The sequence below is a fragment of the Pseudonaja textilis genome, chromosome 2, assembly GCF_049901715.1.
Source record: "Pseudonaja textilis isolate UNSWEBS1 chromosome 2, rPseTex1.2, whole genome shotgun sequence".
NCBI lineage: Eukaryota > Metazoa > Chordata > Lepidosauria > Squamata > Elapidae > Pseudonaja > Pseudonaja textilis.
In genome coordinates, this window is record NC_141991.1 from 34,738,118 (window position 1) to 34,758,829 (window position 20,712).

Below are 20,712 nucleotides of genomic sequence, written 5' to 3' on the forward strand. Positions count from 1 at the left end.
TAGCACTGTTCACTATTTAAACATGGAATGCCATATGGATGCTATAGGACATTGTTGGACTGCACCATAAGAATGCTCTAGGTAAATGCTAAAAGCAGCAACAATTGGTGTCTAATTTGGAGAAGTTACATTGGATGTTCCTAGTAAGCACCAGAGGAAGAAATACAATAGGCTAGTTCCCAAGATGACTCTGAACCTGCCCACACCTACACATATATCAGATGAATTTGCAAAGCAGAACCTATGCAGCCTAGCTGAAATACCCATTCCTAAAGTGGAAACCTTTTTACATGAGTAACAGTTAAAAGTAAATTAACTTTTATATTTTTAAAAGTTCTACTTCCAGGGTTCATCTGTAAACATTTTACTGATTGTTAAGAGGTTTTCCAATATGTATCATTGTAATATGAGGGGAGGAAATGATAATACTATGCTCATTTAACTCACTGTACTAATTAATGGAAGACATTGCCTTTTATTTAAACAAAGCTCATTTGCTTCAGTGATATTGGCAAATGAATATTACTTCATAAACGGAAACATTCTATTCCAGGAATGTCAAACTCACAGCATCATGGCGGCATCACGTGACATATCAGAACTTTCCCCCCCCTTCGCTAAACTGAGCAGGGGTGGGGCCAGCACATGATGCATCTGGCCTGCAGGCTGCAAGTTTGACGCCCCTGTTCTAGTCGTTACTGAACGGAATTTGCTTAGCCTCATTACTTTTACAGTAGCAAGTTTATTTTAAGCTTTTAAGCATCCCACTTTTAATGCAAGCAGAGTAGCTTTCCATGTTTTTAAAACCTAAAATTGTTAACAGAACTTTATATATATGTTGTTTTGTAATATCCAATTTAATTTTTTTAAAGATAGAAGATTTGTAGCTCAGGGTTGAACAGTACAGTCGTTGATGCTCTCTGAGCTTGGTTGTTTTCTTGCAGAGGTTTTATTAACAAACTAGGTAAGATCATCAGTGCTCAACTGATGATGTTCCCAGTTTGGTAATGAAATGTTTGCAAGAAAACAACCAAGTTCGGACAGCAACAAGAATCCAACAATATTGTAAAGTGTTGGTACAAGCTATATCAATATTTTTCATTTATTTATTTATTAAATGTATATTCCACCCATCTCACTGTCGAGCTATACTTAGTTGAAAAATAGAAATTTAAACAGGTAACAAATAACACTGTTTTGTAAGATGTCCAGGAACACTTTGAATAGGGAAATGGATGGCACATAAATTTAATAACAACTAAATAAAAATATTTACAATTCAGGATGTAATTCTGTATTTGAACCCTTGACAGGAAGTAAGGAAATGTTTGCATCAAATTTGTTAACAAAGTTGGTGTTTTTACAAGCAAAATCATCTCTATACTTAAACATATTATCAGATAATATGGAATCTGAAAAGTGTGTTACAATATAGCAGTTCATAAATATAAAATATTTTGCTGATATTCAAAAATTATAATTATTAATTACAAGCAAAAACATAGTGAAAAGCAAGTGTCATCTGATCAATAGTCTTCTTAAGAAAAGTAAAAAAAATTAAAACAAATCATCCAGATGTCCTAAATAAGAAAAAGGCTATACATTATCATTCATATATATATGATATATATGATCTTTGGTTGTTCGGGTTTTCTCCCGCGTAAGATTCGAAGTATCTAGGCAACGTTTCGATGAAGTCTCATTCATCATCTTCAGGCTTCTGTCTCCGGCTCTGTGCTTCTCAGAGTGATGTGAGCTTGCAGCTGCTTCTTCTTTTTAACTGCTAGTGGGGGTGTGACTTGATTGGGTGGGGGCTTGGCTGTGTTCTGATTGGGTGTGTGTGTGTTCTCATTGGTAGGGGGTTTGGCTGTGTTGTGATTGGGTGGGGGGTTGGCCGTGTTCTGATTGGCTGGAGGCGTGTTCTGTTCAGGTGGGGGCTTGGTTGTGCTCAGGTTAGTCTTAGTTGCTGGGGGATTTGAGCTGGTGAGCTGTGATGCTGCTGTTTGGCTTCGAGTTTGTGGTCGTGCTGCATCTTCATGGTGGGTGTAAGTTTGCTTAATGTATGGCTTGGAGGGGTTTGAAGTGGGTAGTGATGCAGCTGCAGTGCGGCTTCTGGTCCGTGGTCATGTCTCATCTTCTGTGTGGGTGTGAGTCTGCTTTCTGCATGGAAGTGTGGTGGTGGCATCTTGTGTGGCCTTCATGGGTGTGGGTCTGGTGTCATTCTTCATGTTGGGTACTCGTCTGTTCATGAGGGCAGGTTTCCAAATGGCTGGTAGGTGGGAGGTGTCATCTCGTTTATTCATGCTGTGTGGGCGTTTTTCTATCTCTATGGCTTCTCTGATTATTCTGCTGTTGAAGTGTTTGGTTTTGGTGATAGTTCTGGTATTTTTAAAGTCAATCTCATGTCCTGTGGCTTTGAGGTGTTGGACCAGGGAAGAGGTCGGTTCTTCTTTTTTAATTGAGTTCTTATGTTCTTCGATGCGTGCACTTATTCTTCTGTTAGTTTGTCCAATGTATGTGGTGGGGCAGGCAGTGCAAGGGATTTCGTATACTCCTTGGTTTTCTAATTCAATTTTGTCTTTGGGGTTTCTTAGGAATGTTGTGTTTTTGGAGGATCTTGCTCATTTTGTCTGTAGTGCCTTTTATATATGGGAGGAGGGCTTTGCCATTCTCTTGTTCTCTGTCTTGGATTTTGGTTGGGGTTTCTTTTTGGATTAGGTGGGTAATCTTCTTTCTTTGGAATCCATTGGCTGTTAGTACGTTGGTGAGAGTGTGTAGTTCGGTTTTTAGGTGTTGTTCGTCGGCTAAGCATTTGTTCTGGAGATGAGTGTCTCGGCTACAGAATTGATCTGAGCTGGGTGGTGGTGTGAGAGTGCATGTAGATAGCGGTTGGTATGTGTTTTCTTCTGGTAGATGGTGTGTCCTAGGGAGCCATTGGATTTTTTGTATACCAAGACATCTAGGAAGGGAAGTTGATTGTTGGCTTCTGTTTCCATGGTGAATTGTATTTTGGGGTGTAGGCTGTTGAGGTGTGTGAGGAAGTTGTTCAGTTTTTCTTTCCCGTGTGGCCAGATTATGAAGGTGTCATCTACATATCTGAGCCAGAGTTTGGGTTTGTGATCGTATTTTTCTAGAGCTTGTGTTTCGAAGTGTTCCATGTAGAGGTTTGCGATGACAGGTGAGAGGGGTGATCCCATGGGTGCTCCTTCTATTTGTTTGTATTTTTGTCCATTGTAGGTGAAGTATGTATTGGATAGGCAGTGGTTGGTCAGATCTAGGATGTGCTTGGGGGGGTTGTATTTGTTTTGGATGGCTGTCAAGGCTTCTTTTATTGGCACTTGGGTGAAGAGGGATATATATCAGTCACTTCTCTCAACAAGTAAGTTGAATTGAGAAATAGTCATTCAGAGACTATCCAAGGCAAAAGGTAGACATACATTTGGCTCTTCCCATTTTAAACATACTATGCTAGTAGGAACTTAAAGGAATTTATATCATATTTTTTTTAACAAAGAAAGGTATTCAAATTGGATATCAAAAGTGACTTTTAGATAGAAATAAATTAAAACATAATAAAAACCCCATTAGAAACATATCAATAAAAAGTACGCTATTTGCTTAAACAAAGCACATTTCTGAGGTAACGAAAATAATAGGATAGCTTGATATGACAGGTTGAATCTGTATCAGCGCTGTCTCATATTAATTCCTATATGATCAAGCATTCCTAAGGTATCACCAAACATCATAACAAAAAAAACATACCACAATCATAAGAAAACAGCATTTTTTTTCAATGAAATATAGGTAGTCCTCAGCTTACAACCATAATTCAGTCCAAAATTTCTGTTGCTAAGCAAGACAGTTGTTAAGTGGCATTTGCCCCATTTTACAAAGTTTCTTGACGTAGCTATTATCACTGCAATAAAGTTAGTAACACAGTTATTAAATAAATCTGGCTTCCCCATTGATTTTGCTTGCCAGAAGGTCACAAAAAGTGGATTATATGACCTGCAACCACCACAATGGGGATGCTACAATAGTCATATGAAAAATGGTAATGTTACTTTTTGCAGGCTGTTGTAACTTTGAACTGCTTTTAAACAAATGGTTCCAAATTGAGGCCTACCTGTATATGTATGGGGATACTATTTTATAGGGCAAAATATACATGTTCCTTTACACATCATATGTTTCTTTAGAGTAAATCCTACAGGCCGCCATTTTTAGTGACTACCTCTTACAGTGATGTTTGTAGTTACAGAATTTATGAAAAAGTAACTTTATGACTTTTTCAGGTCTGGAAAGCAAAGGAAAGCTGAAGTAAGATCATAAACACATTCAAAGTTTCACCTAGCAACAGCTTTGAGAATGACCAAGGAGTCCCATTGTGGTCACTAAGTGAGAACTAAATACACTTCGTTATGTTGAATCAGGCTTGATCTTCAATTGGCATTTTTTCCTATGTTTAGAATTATAGTTTTATATATTTCATTATTTTTTCTAAACATATATTTCACATCAAATATTCATGAAAAATATCAGTTCACTATCAACATACCATACATGGACGACCTCCAATTATATTAAATCCAAGAGATCCTGAATCACGATGAAGAATAAGATTCAATGTTTTTGTCTCTTCACCCTGGAAAGAAGCGAGGAAAATTAACACTGTCAAGTGTGAGACAAATTTTGTTTCATAAAAATGATTTGAAAAACTACTAGGACTTGGTTGACAATTAGGTTTCTACAAGTATAAAACAAAATGAAGCAGTCATTAACTTTTATTACCTTGTATTTTTTGTTTTTGTTCTAAGACAAAATTTTAGTGTTTGTATAGGGACCTCTGATGTTTCATGTGTCATTTACAGAAGGCATCTTCATATGTATGACTATGTATTTAGCATAAAAAACCCACAAAGACAAATACTGGAATATTAATTAGCTAGAAGCCTTTGATGGTAGTAGTTAATGCAGTTGCAAAAACAGCTTACCTTCTGAGATAAAAAGGAACATAGTTCTAGGAATATAGTATATACAGTCCATAGCTTACATAAATATTCATGATGCTATGTTTTTAATCTTTCTCCTTTTCCTCAAGCATTTTACTGAGATTTATTACAATCTAATTATTAATAAATTTGTAGGGCGTTATCAAAGGAATATGGCTCTTCACAATTGTGTTATAAACATGACATCAGAGTAAAGGAAAAGGATCAAAATTAGAGTATTTATTCTGAAGAAAGAATTCCCTTTTCCATATGATGCTACCTCTTACCAAAACATAGCAATCTTTTGAAATCAAACCTGGAGATAATGATTCCACTTTCTTATGCCCTATCAACATACAATATTCACAACATTAATCATTTTGACAGAAGTAAACCTAAATGGTTTGACCACACAATTCTCATCTTTGTAAATTGTCTATTGTGCTATTTTCTGACCAGGAAACAATGCCTCAGGGGAAAATGTTTGTCATATATACATATATACTTATTTAATTTGACTGAAGTGCTACCTGACACTAATCAATTTCAGTGACAGTTTCCCCACTCCACTCCCATTTTACAAAATATTTTGTAATTGTTTGTATGCAGACTTTTCTAAATGTAATGCATACAATTTTTTTTGTCTGATAGGAAACAATGGTTAGAGAAAATCGCCATATCTAAAATATGTACCATTGGTTTAATTATGAAAAAAGCAAGTACACATACAATAACAAATTGACCATGAAAATGATCACATCCAGTCCGCTGCTGATCCTATTCCTAAATATAGGAAGGACATTTGCCGGCCTTATATCCTTTATCACTATTGAAATGGGGAGACCCAGCACTTGAAGGAGAAAGCACCCTTTCATGTATGTGGATTCAGCTCTAAGCACTTGCAACTCCACTTGATATAATATCAAGTATCAGGGATGGAAATAATTTCTACTTGAGACCTAGACCTTGGAGAGCAGAGTTCAAGATGCACTCTACTCAGAGGTAGTATTACTATGCTATAAAAGATTCTATGAAGGGTCAGTATTGTATTTCTTGGGAAAATAGGAGAATTTTAAGTTTCTTTTAATCTCCCATCAGTAATACTGGAGAATGTGGAATAATAAAAATGAAATCAAGCTATATATGTGAAGGTGATACAAATTTCCATAAAATAAAAATAGATACAATATAACTAACATTAACACCTTTCATTTTTCAATACCTTTTAAAATTGAATTGTTGGTTCCATTGAAGCAAGGCACTTCTTAATAGAATGAATCTAAAGGTGCCTCCAAGTTGATAAAGCATACTGGTTAGTTCATATGTTTTTCAGCTGTATATATTACTAAATGTAATTTAAAAACACATCAAACTAAAGGAACAATCTCTCAAAATATTTAAAACCACCATTAAAAATCAACTGATTTAAAGTATTTCTATAGCCACGTATCTTCCCACTAATTTCAGATTTGAATTGTACCAAAACATCAACTTCTATGATTGAGGATCAAATTACAACCTACTGATAATAATTTAATACCCCTAGCAGCTTTCAAAATAAGAAACAAAGATTGCAATTTAATATACCTGGTTGCTTGCATCTGCTATGATTTCAAAGGTGTATACATTCCCTTTCCAAATAGTCCAGAAAATTGACAAATTATAAAAATATAGATGTATAGATTGAACTGTCGAAGCGCAGTGGTTAAAATGAAGTACTGCAGGCTACTTCTGCAGACTGCTGTCTGCCTGCAATTTGGCAGTTCAAATCCCACCAGGCTTAAGGTTGACTCAGCCTTCCATCCTTCTGAGGTTGGTAAAATAAAAAGACCCAGATTGTTGGGGCAATATGCTGACTTTGTAAACCTCTTAGAGAGGGCTGTAAAGAACTGTAAAGCAGTATATAAGTCTAAGTGCTATTGCTATTGCCATGTCAACATAAATTTTTTGCTCCACCATTAACATCCTGTAAAAATATTAGCTGATATGTAAGTGGCTTGAAATTAACGTATTTTACAGAGTCACAAGTAACAATTCCTTTTCTCTTCCCAAAGCCATCTAAATCAAGGTTTTCATCTCTATGCCACAATTCCTCCTGAAAACCTAAGCTGTGCCACAGAAGAGTCAAGAGATTAAATGATAGTAATTTTAAAAATCTATTGTTCATTATACAAATAACGGAGCAAGTCTTGTCAAAAAGTTTATTGAAATTGGGAAGAATGCTTACATCCATTTTGATAGGGTTACTTTTCAGTTTCAGTTGCTTGAATATTTGGAAATATATATCCTAGTTACAGTATTACAAAATCAATCTTCCTGTTTATGATTTAGCCACAACAGAAATAACAGAACTGTCTGGAATTTAAGGCTTGATTCAAGTCCTTTAGGCCAGGGGTGTCAAACTCAAGGCCCCTGGGCTTAATCTGGCCTGCGGGATGCTGAAATCCAGCCTGCTGGGCTGGCTTGGAAATATCAAAAGACCAGCCCGCAGTGCATCTGGCGGCTAAAATGGGCTCTTTGTATGGGCCCCCATGCCTTGTTTTTACCCTAAATGGCCTCCTGCAGCACTCTGCTGGCCAAAAATGGGCCCCAAAATGGCCAGCACAATGCTGCAGGAGGCTATTTAGAGTGAAAATGAGGTACATAGACCCCCGGTGCCCTGTTTTGTCTGTCCTGCCCCTCTGTCCACCCAGGCCACGAAGGAGAACTACAATGCTGATCCGGCCCTTGAAAAAATCCAGTTTAATAACCCTGCTTTAGGCAGTTAGTCTAATGAAAGCAGACTGGAGATATCCATACTAGTTCCCAATCTTCAGTCATCAAAATGATAAGCACTTCAGTACACTCTAAAAATATATGAGTATGCAAAATGTGTGCATGATAATTCATGGATCTTTATTACTAGCTTCAGACCATCACATTCTCACATGCCTTCTTTGTGAATATATTTCCCACGAAACATTTCAATCTAGACATTCTAATTTTAGCCTCAATCAAATTATTAGCTGAAATGGTTAAACCCATTTAAAACCCATTAATTAAATTTCAAAGCCACATTTATCAAACCCATAGTGTCTACAATATGCATGTAATAGAAAATAATCACACAGGGAAACAGTGAAAAAGTTATGATTCTTCATAGAATTTAATCAAACATTTTCCATGCTTTCATAATAAATTAATGCCATAAATTACAATTTTCTGTGATAATGTGACAAAGATGTTTTAGACTTTAAGAGACCTAACTTCAACAAAGTAAGAGTGAATAAGAAGAATTCCATGGGTGAAAATCTTAAAAGGGAAAAATTGTACAGGATGCTTGGGATTCTCTGAAAATGAGATAATAAAGGTCCAAACAAAAACAATACCACTGAAAAGTGGCAAGAGACTCCAGATGAGACCAGCTCTGTGACCAACTGGGCGATAAAGTTAAAAAAATGGAAACAGGGACATAAAACTAGAGCAGAATATCACAAATAGCCTGAATCTGCAAAGACAGTCAGGAAGGCTCAGAATGAACTAAGCATTGCAACAAATGCCAAAAATAACAACAATAAAAGTTTTCTTTCAATAAAAATGAGCAAAAAGAAAATCAAGGAAATGGTTGGTCCACCAATGGGAGAAAATGGCAAGAAGATGACAGGCAGCAGAGAGAAAACAGAACTGCTTAATAATTTCTTCTTTGAATCTGTCTTTACACAAAAGAAAAAAAAAATAGCCCAATCTATCAAAAGCAGCACTGTGGGAGACAGAACAAGAATGGTCAAAGTAGGCAAGGGATTGACAAGAGAATATCTATTTCAGGGGTGTCAACTCAAGACCTGCAGGCTGGAAATATCAAGGGACCGGTCCACGGTGCCTCTGGCAGCTAAAAGGGTCTGTATTGAGACCCCGCACCTCATTTTCACCTTCCACCGCCTCCTGCAGCACTCTGCTAGCAAAAAAGGCCCCAAAACAGGCTGAAAACAACCAAAATTAGGCCCAAAATAGGCCAAAACTGGGCCGCAAACCAGACTGAAAAACGGCCAGCTGAGTGCTGCAGGAGGCCACAGAGGGCAAAAATGAGGAGCAAGGAGGCCACCCGTGTACCACCCACACCTTATTTTGGACTGCTCCCCCACTTCCCCCCCATCGGCCCACAGGGGAGAAGTAAAATGCTGATCCGTCCATTTTGTTCTCAGAAACAAACACACTCATAAACTGAGGTGAGGCGGCTTGCTTGGTTGCTCAGGCTTTATTTAAGCTTTGCACGCTATCAACGTATATACAATTTAGGACTGCATTAGCTTTTTTTGCTGCTGCTGCACACTGCTGGCTCATATTTAGCTAGTTGTCCACTAAGACTCCAAGATCCCTCTCACAGTTACTGCTATTGAGCCTGGTTTCACCCAGTCTATATGTGTACTTTTGGTTTTTCTTGCCTAGTGTAGGACTTTACTTTTCTTTACATTGAATTTCATTTTGTTAGATATGGCCCGGTGTTCTAGTCTGTCAAGATCCATCTGGATCTTGAGCCTATCTTCTTGGGTGTTAACTATTCCTGCCAGCTTAGTATCATCTGCAAATTTGGTAAGTTCCCCTTCTATTCCCTCATCTAGGTAGTTAATGAAGATATTGAAGAGTACTGGGCCTAAGATGGAACCTTGTGGCACCCCAAAGCTTACTTCCCTCCATGTAGACTTAGACCCATTAAGGACTACTCGTTGAGTGTGGTTTGTCAGCCAGTTGCGAGTCCATCTAGTGGTGGTGCTATCTATTCCACTTTTTTCTAGCTTATTAAGAAGTAGGTTGTGGTCTACTTTGTCGAATGCCTTGCTGAACTCTAAATATATTATGTCCATAGTATTTCGCTGGTCTAATTTAGGCACTATGTTGAAGATTGGTTTGGCATGATCTGTTTTTAACAAACCCGTGCTGACTGCTAGTTATTACTTTATTTGTTTCTAGATGTTGGCAGATCTGGTTTTTTATTATCTTTTCCAGTATCTTCCCAGGTATTGATGTTAGGCTGATGGTCTATAGTTTCCTGGGTCTGTTTTTTTTTTTCCTTTTTGAAGATGGGAACCACATCAACTCTTTTCCAGTCCTCTGGTAGTTTTGGGGCAGAGTGCGAAGGGCGCTTGCCATGCTGTTAGTCATCTTGGGGTGACTTTTGGATCTAAATTTAATGAAATTGGTTTCCCAGTTTATTTGCCCAATTCATTATTGAAGACACTAGCAGTATCACCACCAGATGGATTTGCAGTTGGATGACCAGTGGGCATCAATTTATTTTCCATAGCACCTGAAGGAAGGACAAGAAGAAATGTGTGGAAGCTTGTCAAAGGGAGACTTGGAAATAAGGAGGAATTTCCTAAAGTGAGAAAAATTCATCAGTGGAAAAGCTTTCCTTCCTGATTGTTGGAGGTTTTTTTTTTTAAAAAATGATTGGACATCCATTTGCCTGGGATGCTATAGAGATCCGTCCTGAATAGGGGGGTTGGACTAAAAGAGCTCCAGGTCCTATGATATTTCTCTTTCTTTTTGCAGGTTAATAATGAAACTGTCAGTCAAGTTATATTAATCCTCAGAAATATTCTGTAAGCTGAAGGGTCACATATTTTCCTGTCACTGCTTTGAAAGAAAAGGGAATAGAGCTAAAATCAACTAGTAAATATTACAGACTCTTAGAAATTCCTACTAACTTGTAAAATTGGACAACAAAGTAATCTTTGGAAAATATTACTAAGTTAGACTTCAAAGAACAATGTATCACAATGCCTCAAGTTTAATTATATGTAAATACCACTGATTTTACCAAGATTCTTTTTCATATAAGCTAAACATGTTTATTATCTCAATCTCTGAATGTCTGATACTGTGTATCATCAAAATCCAATCTGCAGAATCTGCAGAGTCAAAATCCAGTCTGCTCACTATAATTTATTACATACTTACCTCTTCCAGAAGAAACAAAAGTAGGAAAAAAACAAAAATATCCAGTCCTAGGAGACAGTTTCTATGATCTAGTAAGTTCAGAAAACATAAGGATGTCATTGTCACAAAATTCTACCCTATTTTCCATTGCTTGATGGAAGAAAAAAGAATTATATTAACCAAGAAACCAATTCTAGATTTCATTTAGAATTGAAGCCATGATTAAAGCGGGGGGGAAAGCTTTCCATTGCTACTTCTAATTCCAATGATGCTATAAGAAAAGAACAAAATGGCAGTGTTATATAGTAACCAATTAAGTTTGGGAGTTAAGTTAGCAAAGTTTTGTATACATTGTTCGCATCAACTTTGCTATGCATCCTAGTTTCCTAACTGTTTGCATTTTAGCAGAATAATTAGAAAGGGGAGGAGGAAAACCCATATTGATAATTCTACCAGATGTGCTTTCAAAGCTGTGGCAACTTTCTTGCCCCTCCAGAAATGAACATTTTTAAAGAATGCAGAAAGTGCTCCCCTCTCCTAGTCTGACTAAATATCTTCTCTGTCAATCACACTGATTGTTAAGAGAAGAGATTTTGCTGCAAAATGTCATGGTCACCCCACCCCCAACTCAAATCATCTGATCCTAAAACAAATACAATGTTTTTGGTACGTGGTCTTCCCACAGCGGAGTTAAGCTCTTACAAAATAATTCTGTATTCCAAGTTGGCAATAATGGTTGTTTGGGAAAATAAAAGTAAAAGAACAAACATCAAAATATGAACAGTTGTTTCAATGGAATCACCAAATAAACTGGTGGTAGAAGGTAAGTTCTAAAGGCTGCAGCCTCCTAAGTGAGACAAGTAGCAGTGGGCTGGTTTTTTTTTTTGCCTCCTGGCTTACTTGTTTGCTTCCATTTTTAGAGTTGTGAGATTTTAAGACACCAAATGGGAAATGTTGGCCTTGTACAGGCTGAAGTCACCCATTCTACCCCTTAAAACCCTCAAACCCCTCTTCCCAAAACTTCTGTTATTTGAGGTTTTACGTTAAATAATTTGTGGTGTATACCAGATAAACTCTAAAAACCTTTCTAGATCGCTAGGTAAGAGAAGTTGTATGCCCTTTAGAGTTTATTATTATTTGACATTTATTTATTAAATGTATAAGACCACCTTATCAAAAGCAAAGAATGGATATTCTTCATATTGAATAAATGGTGTGTAAAGCAGAGATCAATGAAAAGTAATAAGCAAAAGAAACTTAAAGTTAAAAAAGTTTAAAAACCTACAAAAAGTTTAAAGTTACTAAAATAAAAACTTAAAAAAAAGAAAAAGAAAAAGAAAAAAAGAAAGAATAAAGACAATCCATGTAGGTCCAGCCAACACCAACATTATTTATCACACCTCTCATATCAACTACGCTCATGAACAAACTATAATTCCTTCCACTGTCAATACACCTTTTCAGACACTGACTTTTGTTCTTTATATTTGTAATCGTGTTTTTTTCCAGGAGCAGATCAATGTCTTCCAACAATAATGCTCAGTTTCTCCCTTCCTTTGAGCCCATTCACTCTTCCTTCATATATTACTTCTGGGGTCCAATTCAAACTTCTGGTTATCACCCTATAAGGATCAGCTAACAAGAACTTTCAAGACAGTCTCACCTCAGTTATTTTGACCTGTCTTATGAGTTCTCTGAGACAAATATGCTGAGAGCACCTTCTCCAAATAAATTGAGGGCTTGATGATGCCTCTTCTCTTGTGGTGCCCACATTCTGGAATACATCATCTCCCAGTAGAGGATACTCTAAACCAGTGGTTCTCAACCTGTGGGTCGCGACTCCTTTGGGGGTTGAACGACCCTTTCACAGGGGTCGCCTAAGACCACCAGAAAACGCATATTTTCGATGGCCTTAGGAACCGAGCCATAATTTTATGGTTGCAGGTCACCACAACATGAGGAACTGTATTAAAGGGTCACGGCATTAGGAAGGTTGAGAACCACTGCTCTAAACAGTATTCAAGAAGGCACTTAATTATCTGCATTTTTACAATATGTTTGTGCATTGACTATGCCACCTTAGCCAGGTGCCATGTATTGGGATGTTGCTAATGTAATAGAATGTCTAATAGTCCCCAGAAAGGTGGAGAGGAAACAACACCTGCAAAAGACGTATCTCAGCCTAGGGGAGAGAGAAAACATGAGAAAAAGACTCAAAGCAACTCCATCTTTATTGTGCTAGATACAAGTTTAGAAGGAGAATTGCTCTGACAAGCTTTCCAGATTCTGTTACATTAAATAAAGAGCTTTCTAGAACACCAGAAAGAACATTCTATTCCTTGTTTTTATATAATTTATTTTATTATATTTGTTATATAATAAAATCGGTAATATACAAATTCTTCAACCATCACTTCCATACCATCACCAAAAACAAACCTTACATATGGATTCAAATATTCATTAAATATCCAAGGGTGACATTATGTACCCCCTTGACTTGATGAGACAAAAATAAAGAAAATTATTAAAATATAACCTTATAACTCCACATTGAAGCAAACAATAGCACTGTTTATACCAAGAATGAGATGGGGGAGAGATTTCACTGCATATGATACCATCTATTTTAGCTAAGTTTTGAGATAAATATTTCACAGAGACATTATTTTTATTTCCAGATGTTATTTAAATATGCATAATTTGCAATTACATGTAATCCTCAACTTATAACCACAATTGAGACCAAAATTTCTGTTGCTTAGCAAAACTGTTAAGTGAGTTTTGCCCCATTTTTTTGCCCTTTCTTGCCACAGTTGTTAAGTGAATAATGGCTGTTAAGTGAATGTGGCTTCCCACATCTGACTTGTGACTTTGCTTGTCAGACACTGCAACCATCATAAATACATGCCAGTTGCCAAGCTTCTTTGGATCATGTGACCATTGGATGCTGCAACAGTCATGTGAAGAAGAACAGCCACAGTCACTTTTTTCAGCACCATTGTACTGCAGCTGCATCACTACCCGCTTCAAACCCCTCCGACCCATACATGAAGCGAACAAACGCCCACCATGAAGATGTGGCACGACCATAAACGTGAAGCCAAACAATAGGATCACAGCTCACCAGCTCAAATCCCCCAGCAACTAAGACTAACCTGAGCACAACCAAGCCCCCACCTGAACAGAACACACCCCCAGCCAATCAGAACACAGCCAAACCCCCAACCAATGAGAACATACCCCCACCCAATCAGAACACAGTCATACCCCCACCCAATCAAGTCACGCCCCCACTAGCAGTTAAAGGAAGAAGCAGCTGCAAGCTCACATTACTCTGAGAAGCACAGAGCCAAAGACACAAGCCTGTAGATGATGAATGCCACTTCATCGAAACGTCGCCTAGATACTTCCAATTTTATGCGGGAGAAAACCCGAATAACTAGATAGATAGATAGATAGATAGATAGATAGATAGATAGATAGATAGACAGACAGACAGACAGACAGACAGACAGACATATATATATATTTATAGTCCAATTGTACATTGAATGTTTTAATACTAATAAACACAGCAAACAAAATACAGCTGCTCTTGGGACAATTAGTATTTTATATAAGCTTATTTTGACATGGTGCAACATAGTGGGCATATGAATGAAACCGTTTTACATTAACTGTTGCAGAATATCTTAGTATCACTCTAATCCCTGAGCTAGTATTCCCGCCTGCCATTTGTTTATAACTTTGCCCTTTGCTGCACATAACTATGTTGACATCGCGGTCTGATTAAATAATCCAGGGATCAAAATACTGGAAGCCTGCCATCCTTTCACTCCCCGCACAGGCAAGAAAGTAGAACAAATCTATAACCATGCAGTGGTTTGACTCTGTATTTCTTCAGTATTTAAAGATGTATATTTTCTAATTGCACTTCTTTTGGCCGAAATTGTTAACCTTGGAAGGTTGCCCAAAAGGCTGTGAAAGACATGTAATTGATTGAAGACTGTGCCACACTTTTATGGTGACTTGACACCTTTGGGCTTTCTGCAGATTACATGCTGCCTTTTTTCTGAAAACTGCATAACAGCCTTTTTATGGACAGGGTGAAAACAAACAGTCATATTATCCAGCTGTGTCCATAAATCTGATGAAAACATTGCTGCACGCTATCGAAGACTTTAAACAAGAAAATAGCAAGTGTCCAGTTGGGTAATTTAATAATGCCCCAGCCCTCTTACAAGACCAAAAGTCAATTCAGACATTACATGTTCCAGTGATGAGCTCATTCCCTGTCTGCACACTTATGAAAACAGATTGAGAAATGCATATAGCATTTTTCTCACAATTGCACATTTCAGAATGAGATCTCAAAGATTTAATTCTATTATTCCAATAAGCTAATAAATAACTTATAAGAAACTACAAAAGTTATCTGCATTTTACAACCTTAACAGGTATCCAAATTCTAGATCCCAGATATTTCATGGCAAGAGTTAACATTAAAGAAACTGCAAACCACCCAGAGTCATTGATTGAGATGGGTGGCCATAGAAATAAATAAAATAGAAGGCTGACCCCAAAGCAAATCATCAATTAACATTCATACTGAGGGACAGAGCAAAAATATAAATTTAAAAAGGGGAAAGATACTAATATATATTCAGTGTATAGATAGTAATAGCATCATATTTGGTAAGGATGTTTGGTTTTCATTTAGGCATCCAGGACAGGGAACACAGTACAGCTATGTACCTAGCTAGCTTGGATTAAAGAAACATCAGGAAACAAAAAGTTTCATTTCAACGTCAAAGTCATCAGATTAGTACCGTACCATCAGTATACAAATGAAGGTATGGAATTCCACAGAATAGGAAATTTAAAAAAGATGAACATAAAGTTGTACATTGAAAATGAAGGCAGATCCTGAATATTACAGCTCACTGAATTTTCCTCAGGAATTTAGTTTTACAAGGAGACCACAATAATGATTGAGGTTTGCTGGATTACCATCAAGTCACATTGGCATAGTCTTAGCTATCCCGGTCCACAATGTGAATGAGCAATATGGGACAATTACTTCTTGAACCCTTACAATATTGACTCTTTCTAGTAAGAATGATTGGATTGAAAGTTTATTTAAAACAGTCAATTTTAAGAACTGTCCATTTTAGCGGGGGAAGCAAGTTGAAGAAACTTCAAATTTCTGGCCATTGGTTTCCTTTTGCTCTCAGATAAGAACTCAACAGTTACTTTGATCTGAAACCACAGTTCTTTATATAGTCTAAAATTAGTATGAACCAAAATAATGGATAAATGAAAATCTAACCCAGATATGGAGAACCACATCCTACCCTATCTTCTACCGGTATAATAGTTACTTGAAGAAAGCTTATCATATCTCCCCAGTCTTCTCCATGCACTCAACATTTCCAATCATTCCTTCTGTTTTCTTACAAACCTTTTAGCAAACCTAGTTGTTCTCCTAGGACAAGGGTATCAAACTTACGTCTTCACAGCAGCATCATGTGACCTAGCGGGACTTTTTTCCTCTGCACTAAACTGGGTGTGGGTGTGGCCAGCGTGTGACGCATCCCCGGGAGTTTGGTAGCCCTGTCCTTGGACATGCTCCAGTTTGTCACCATCTCTCCTAAAATATGGGGCCAAATATACATAATGTTCTCAGTGTTAAGCAAAGCTGTTTTTCTTTTCCCTGGAATGTCACATTTTGTACCCAGTAGGCTAGAATGAGAAATCAAAGAAACATATTAGAAGGCAATACTGAGCCATGTCTGTCCTGCTTCTGTCAAGGAAACTACATTGACTCCTCCATTGCTGTGTTGTATTCCACTGCATCTTCCTTGGGTTTTTTTTTAGTGTGTTTACAAATATTTAATGATATTTTCCATCAAGTCAGAGAATGTTAGGCAACTTTAAAAAGTTAAATAATTAAAAACCAATGTTCAGTTATAAGATGCTCATTAAAAGTTACACTTTCTTTCCCTAGCCATTTTGGAGTGAAAAGATAGATCATTCATTAGGGTAGCACTGAATCAAGAAATTTTTACAAACTACAAAGGACAAACTCCATTTTATCATTCTGCTTTCTCAAGATCCTAAAAGAGATTTCACATGTGCCTTTGGTAATAGATGAACTTAGATATGTTAATGGACAGCCACACTCGGTAACATAATGAGAAACAGCTGTTACCAAAGCTACATGGTGATCTTTCTACATAATTACCAATTCCTGCTATCACCCTGAGTGATATCATCCCAACTGTAGTATCAACATTTCCTTTTGGAGAGAAGCAAGAAAGAAATGCTGATCTGGTTTATCTTTTATTTTCCTTAAGTGAGCCACCATTTATGATTTCGCTTTTATTTATTTACTATTTATATACACTGTAATCTGCATGAACTCCTGATGGTTTACAGCAATAAATGCTGATGGCTTTAAGGATTATCCAGAGAACTGTAGTTTTTTTTTAAAATTTAAGAGAAAATGTATGGCTTGCCACTGTAACTTGTCCAAATGATCATAAATGAATAAAAAAAGCAAGCCTCTTGAATATCCATGCCTTTGTTTCAAAAAATGGCATTAAGGGTTTTTTTTCCTTCTATGATCAAAACATTAAATTATTTCAAACTCTCTACTAACTCCCTTCCCCAATCCAGGATCGCTGGGTGAGTAAACTTTGATTTTTATAATTCCCAGCCACTGCTCAACTTTGCTAGAATTGAGGGAAACTGCAAAGACCCTCAAAACCAGTCATGGTTGAAGAAACTATTGTTTGGGGGGAGGGTAAATACATGTTCAATAAGAAGTGTCTATAATAAAACCTAATTGTGTAAAGGAAAGAAGTCCACAAAAGCAACTTTTTGTGAATATGAGATAAGTTGCACTTTCATTCTCCCCTTCCCAGAAAGTACCAGAAACAGCAAAAGAACTTTGTAGTGGTTCTTAAACTCTGATTACATATCCACCACCCACCAAATCTCTGTTTTGCAGGTCCTGTTTCTCCTAAGTTAGTGGAGAGCAGCTTAGCTGTAAATATTTGCCCTTCACGCTGAGCCCACCAGCTGGCTGAAACTGCAGCTGACAGATATGTCTGTAAAGAAGACAGAGAGTTAGAGGGAGACTGGAGGGGGCTAAACAGATTTCAAAGAAAAAAGAGGAGAGAGAACTCTTTCCCTCCAACTCTCAGTAATAAGGAAAAGAGAAGAAAATAAACAACAAATATCCTGTCTCCTCACTCTTCCTTCTGCCTTGATTTGTTTGCTGATTCCCAAGGTACAGATACAAGATGCCAAATGTCTGGTACTCATATGACAACCTCAGGGTCTTATTTTGTCCCGCCCCCCAAGAGGGATGTTTCCTCTCACCAAAACATTTGTGCCAAACTATTCTTGACCTCACTCAAATGCAAAGGCCTGGCACATTTGGAGGTTACCACATTCAAAAGAACATTCAAAAGAGTTTATCCTGCAGGGATGAATATGGGAGGTGCATAAAAGGGGCCAGAACATTTGGGATGTAATGTTTGGAAAGAAAGAGGAGGGGGGAGGGAAGGGGAGGGAGAGGGAGGAGAGAGAGCTGGAAAGGAAGGATTTTTTTTTTTAAAAAAAAACGGGTAGTGTAACCCAGCTTTCAATAACTAGGGCATCCCAGAGATATGAATTGCAAAAGAGATTTTGAGAAAGCTACGCACACATCCGAGAGGCCTTCAGGTAAGTCAAAGCTCACACATCCGTAGAGCAATCCTATCCATGAATGCTCAAAAGTGAATGCAACTTTAGGATTAGGGTTATGGTTACGATTCCAAAAGCGAACGGTCCAAAGACACTGGTGACAGTCTTTAAGACACCATAGGGCTCCCCCCCCCCTCTCTCTCTGGGGCGTCCCGTGAGAGGACAAGTGACTTCAGGAAAAAAAGGGGTGAAGGGCGAGAGGTAGCGGGGGAGGCGGTCATAGTGCCTCCCGCTCGGGGGGCGTCGCACTCACCTTGCTGGGTGAAAAGGCAGCCAGGCTACGTCCGAGCGAGTCGAGGCGGGTGCTGTATTCGGTGAACTTCTTCTGGTAGCGCAGCGCTGTCATCTGGAGCTCGAGCTGCACGGCCGATAGCTGCGAGAGGAGCGACTTCTCCCTCTTGCCCGCCCGCAGCGCCTCTTTCTTCAGCTCCTTCTCCAGGCCGACCAATTTGGCTTGGAGGGCGCCGTTGTGCGCCTTAAGCGCCTGCAGGCAACAGTGGGAGCCGGCCTTGCGCTCGCGATGGGTGAGCACCAAGCCGCAGCCTTGCTCGCAGATGCCCACCGGCCGGGCCTCGCAGCTCTCGCGCATATGCGCGTCCACGTCGCGCAAGTTGAGCACTTCGGCGCAGCCCTTATGGCGGCACTTCGCCGGCGAGTAGTCGCACATCTCGGCGTGCTCGGCCAAATGCTGCAGCTTGACCACCTTCTCGCAACCCCGCTCGCGGTTGGCGCACTTGATGTCCAGCTTGAGGATGAGGCTCTTCAAGGGCAGGACGTGGTTCAGCTCCTTGGTGGACATCCGCTGGCACTTCACCGGGCAACTGCCTTGTTGCACGACCCACGGCAGGACGCAGCCGGCGCAGAACACATGACCGCAAGGGGTGGTGAGAGGGTCCTCTAAAACTTTGTTGCACAGATTGCATTTGAAGTCGGGATCCACCTCCCCGTTGAAGCGATCCAACTCAAACCCCATCGCTCCCCGCCTTCAGCGACCGCAAGGCGAACGCCTCCGTGCCGTCCGTCCGTCCGTTCCCCCGACCGCACGGACCCACCCAAACTCCCCCACTTCTCTGGGGTGAGAAATAAGATTAAGCCGCGGTTTTAATCAGCTAGTTTTATGTATATATATGTGTGTATATTTAAAAAAAAAAGCGTTCCAAATCACACGGTGTCCGATGAGAAAAAGAAAAGGGGAAAAAAAGGAAAAAGAAAATCTTCCTTCGAGAGAAGAAGCCCCAACAGCAGAGGTCACCGGACATTTATTCTCACCGCTCTCCTCTCTCATTCCTTGCGAGGCACGAAGAGCAGCCCAGACTGGCTGACTGCAGGCTGTCTACTGACTGAACTAATTGCCTCAGACTTCCTTGCAAAGGCAGGAGAGGAATCCTCTACCGCATTGATCCGAGTTAAAGCGCAGGCCTTCCTTCGCCCACCTCCCTTCCCTCCTTCCCCTCACGCACGGCCTTTCCCAAACCCCTCCTGCTCTCGCCTTTTTTGGCTCGGTTTAGCTTCTTTAGCTTCTTTTTTTTTTTTTTTTTTTTTTAGGAGAGAGAGATTCGGAGGGAGGAGGCCTGATTCCCTGAAGCTGAGAATGCTGTTTATTCATGAGCATAATCAGCAGTATGGCTCGCCGGATATATGAAGAAAAAAAAAGGGGGGGTTCTTGGTTGAAGCATTCAGGAGTTTGCACAGGGAAGGGTAGACGGCAGTTACTTGAAACTTTCTTTGTTTGATGGGTTGTGAAGTCTTGTGCTGAGAGGCTCTTGGAGCAATTTGTGGTTTTCGGGGGATCCCTTCGGATTATATGCAAGAAGGTTGTCTCTATCATTTCAAATAAATCTATTTGGCTTTTTTTCCCTTCTCCTTGAAGAAATAACTGGGGCAATGGAGCTGGAGAGCACCCTGTTTACTTGAAATGTGCTATGCAGAAAGAGAACATTTCTTTTGGTGCGGTTAGTTTCCCACAGCATTTTGTCAAACTTGCAGGTGACAGAACTTAGCAGGAAATGCTAATCCCTTGGAAATGCAATTCAATACAACTTTCATA

At 38.9% G+C, this 20,712-nt stretch overlaps 1 protein-coding gene and 1 long non-coding RNA gene across 3 annotated transcripts in view; one reads left to right on the forward strand and one right to left on the reverse strand.

The window, feature by feature from the left end:
- PDZRN3 (PDZ domain containing ring finger 3) overlaps positions 1 to 20,037 on the reverse strand; it is a 201,717-nt gene extending 181,680 nt beyond the window's left edge. The window contains exons 1-2 of the mRNA XM_026722453.2: positions 18,919 to 20,037; positions 4,562 to 4,648 (exon numbers count right to left, since the gene is read on the reverse strand). Of these exons, the coding sequence (XP_026578238.1) occupies positions 4,562 to 4,648; positions 18,919 to 19,638 (807 nt within the window). The 5' untranslated portion in view covers positions 19,639 to 20,037. The remainder of the gene's footprint in view (positions 1 to 4,561; positions 4,649 to 18,918) is intronic.
- The window catches only part of LOC148126824 (uncharacterized), a 40,606-nt gene continuing 38,391 nt past the window's right edge, over positions 18,498 to 20,712 (forward strand). For both annotated transcript variants that reach the window (XR_015741607.1, XR_015741608.1), the window contains exon 1: positions 18,498 to 18,644. This is a non-coding gene — a long non-coding RNA (uncharacterized LOC148126824). The remainder of the gene's footprint in view (positions 18,645 to 20,712) is intronic.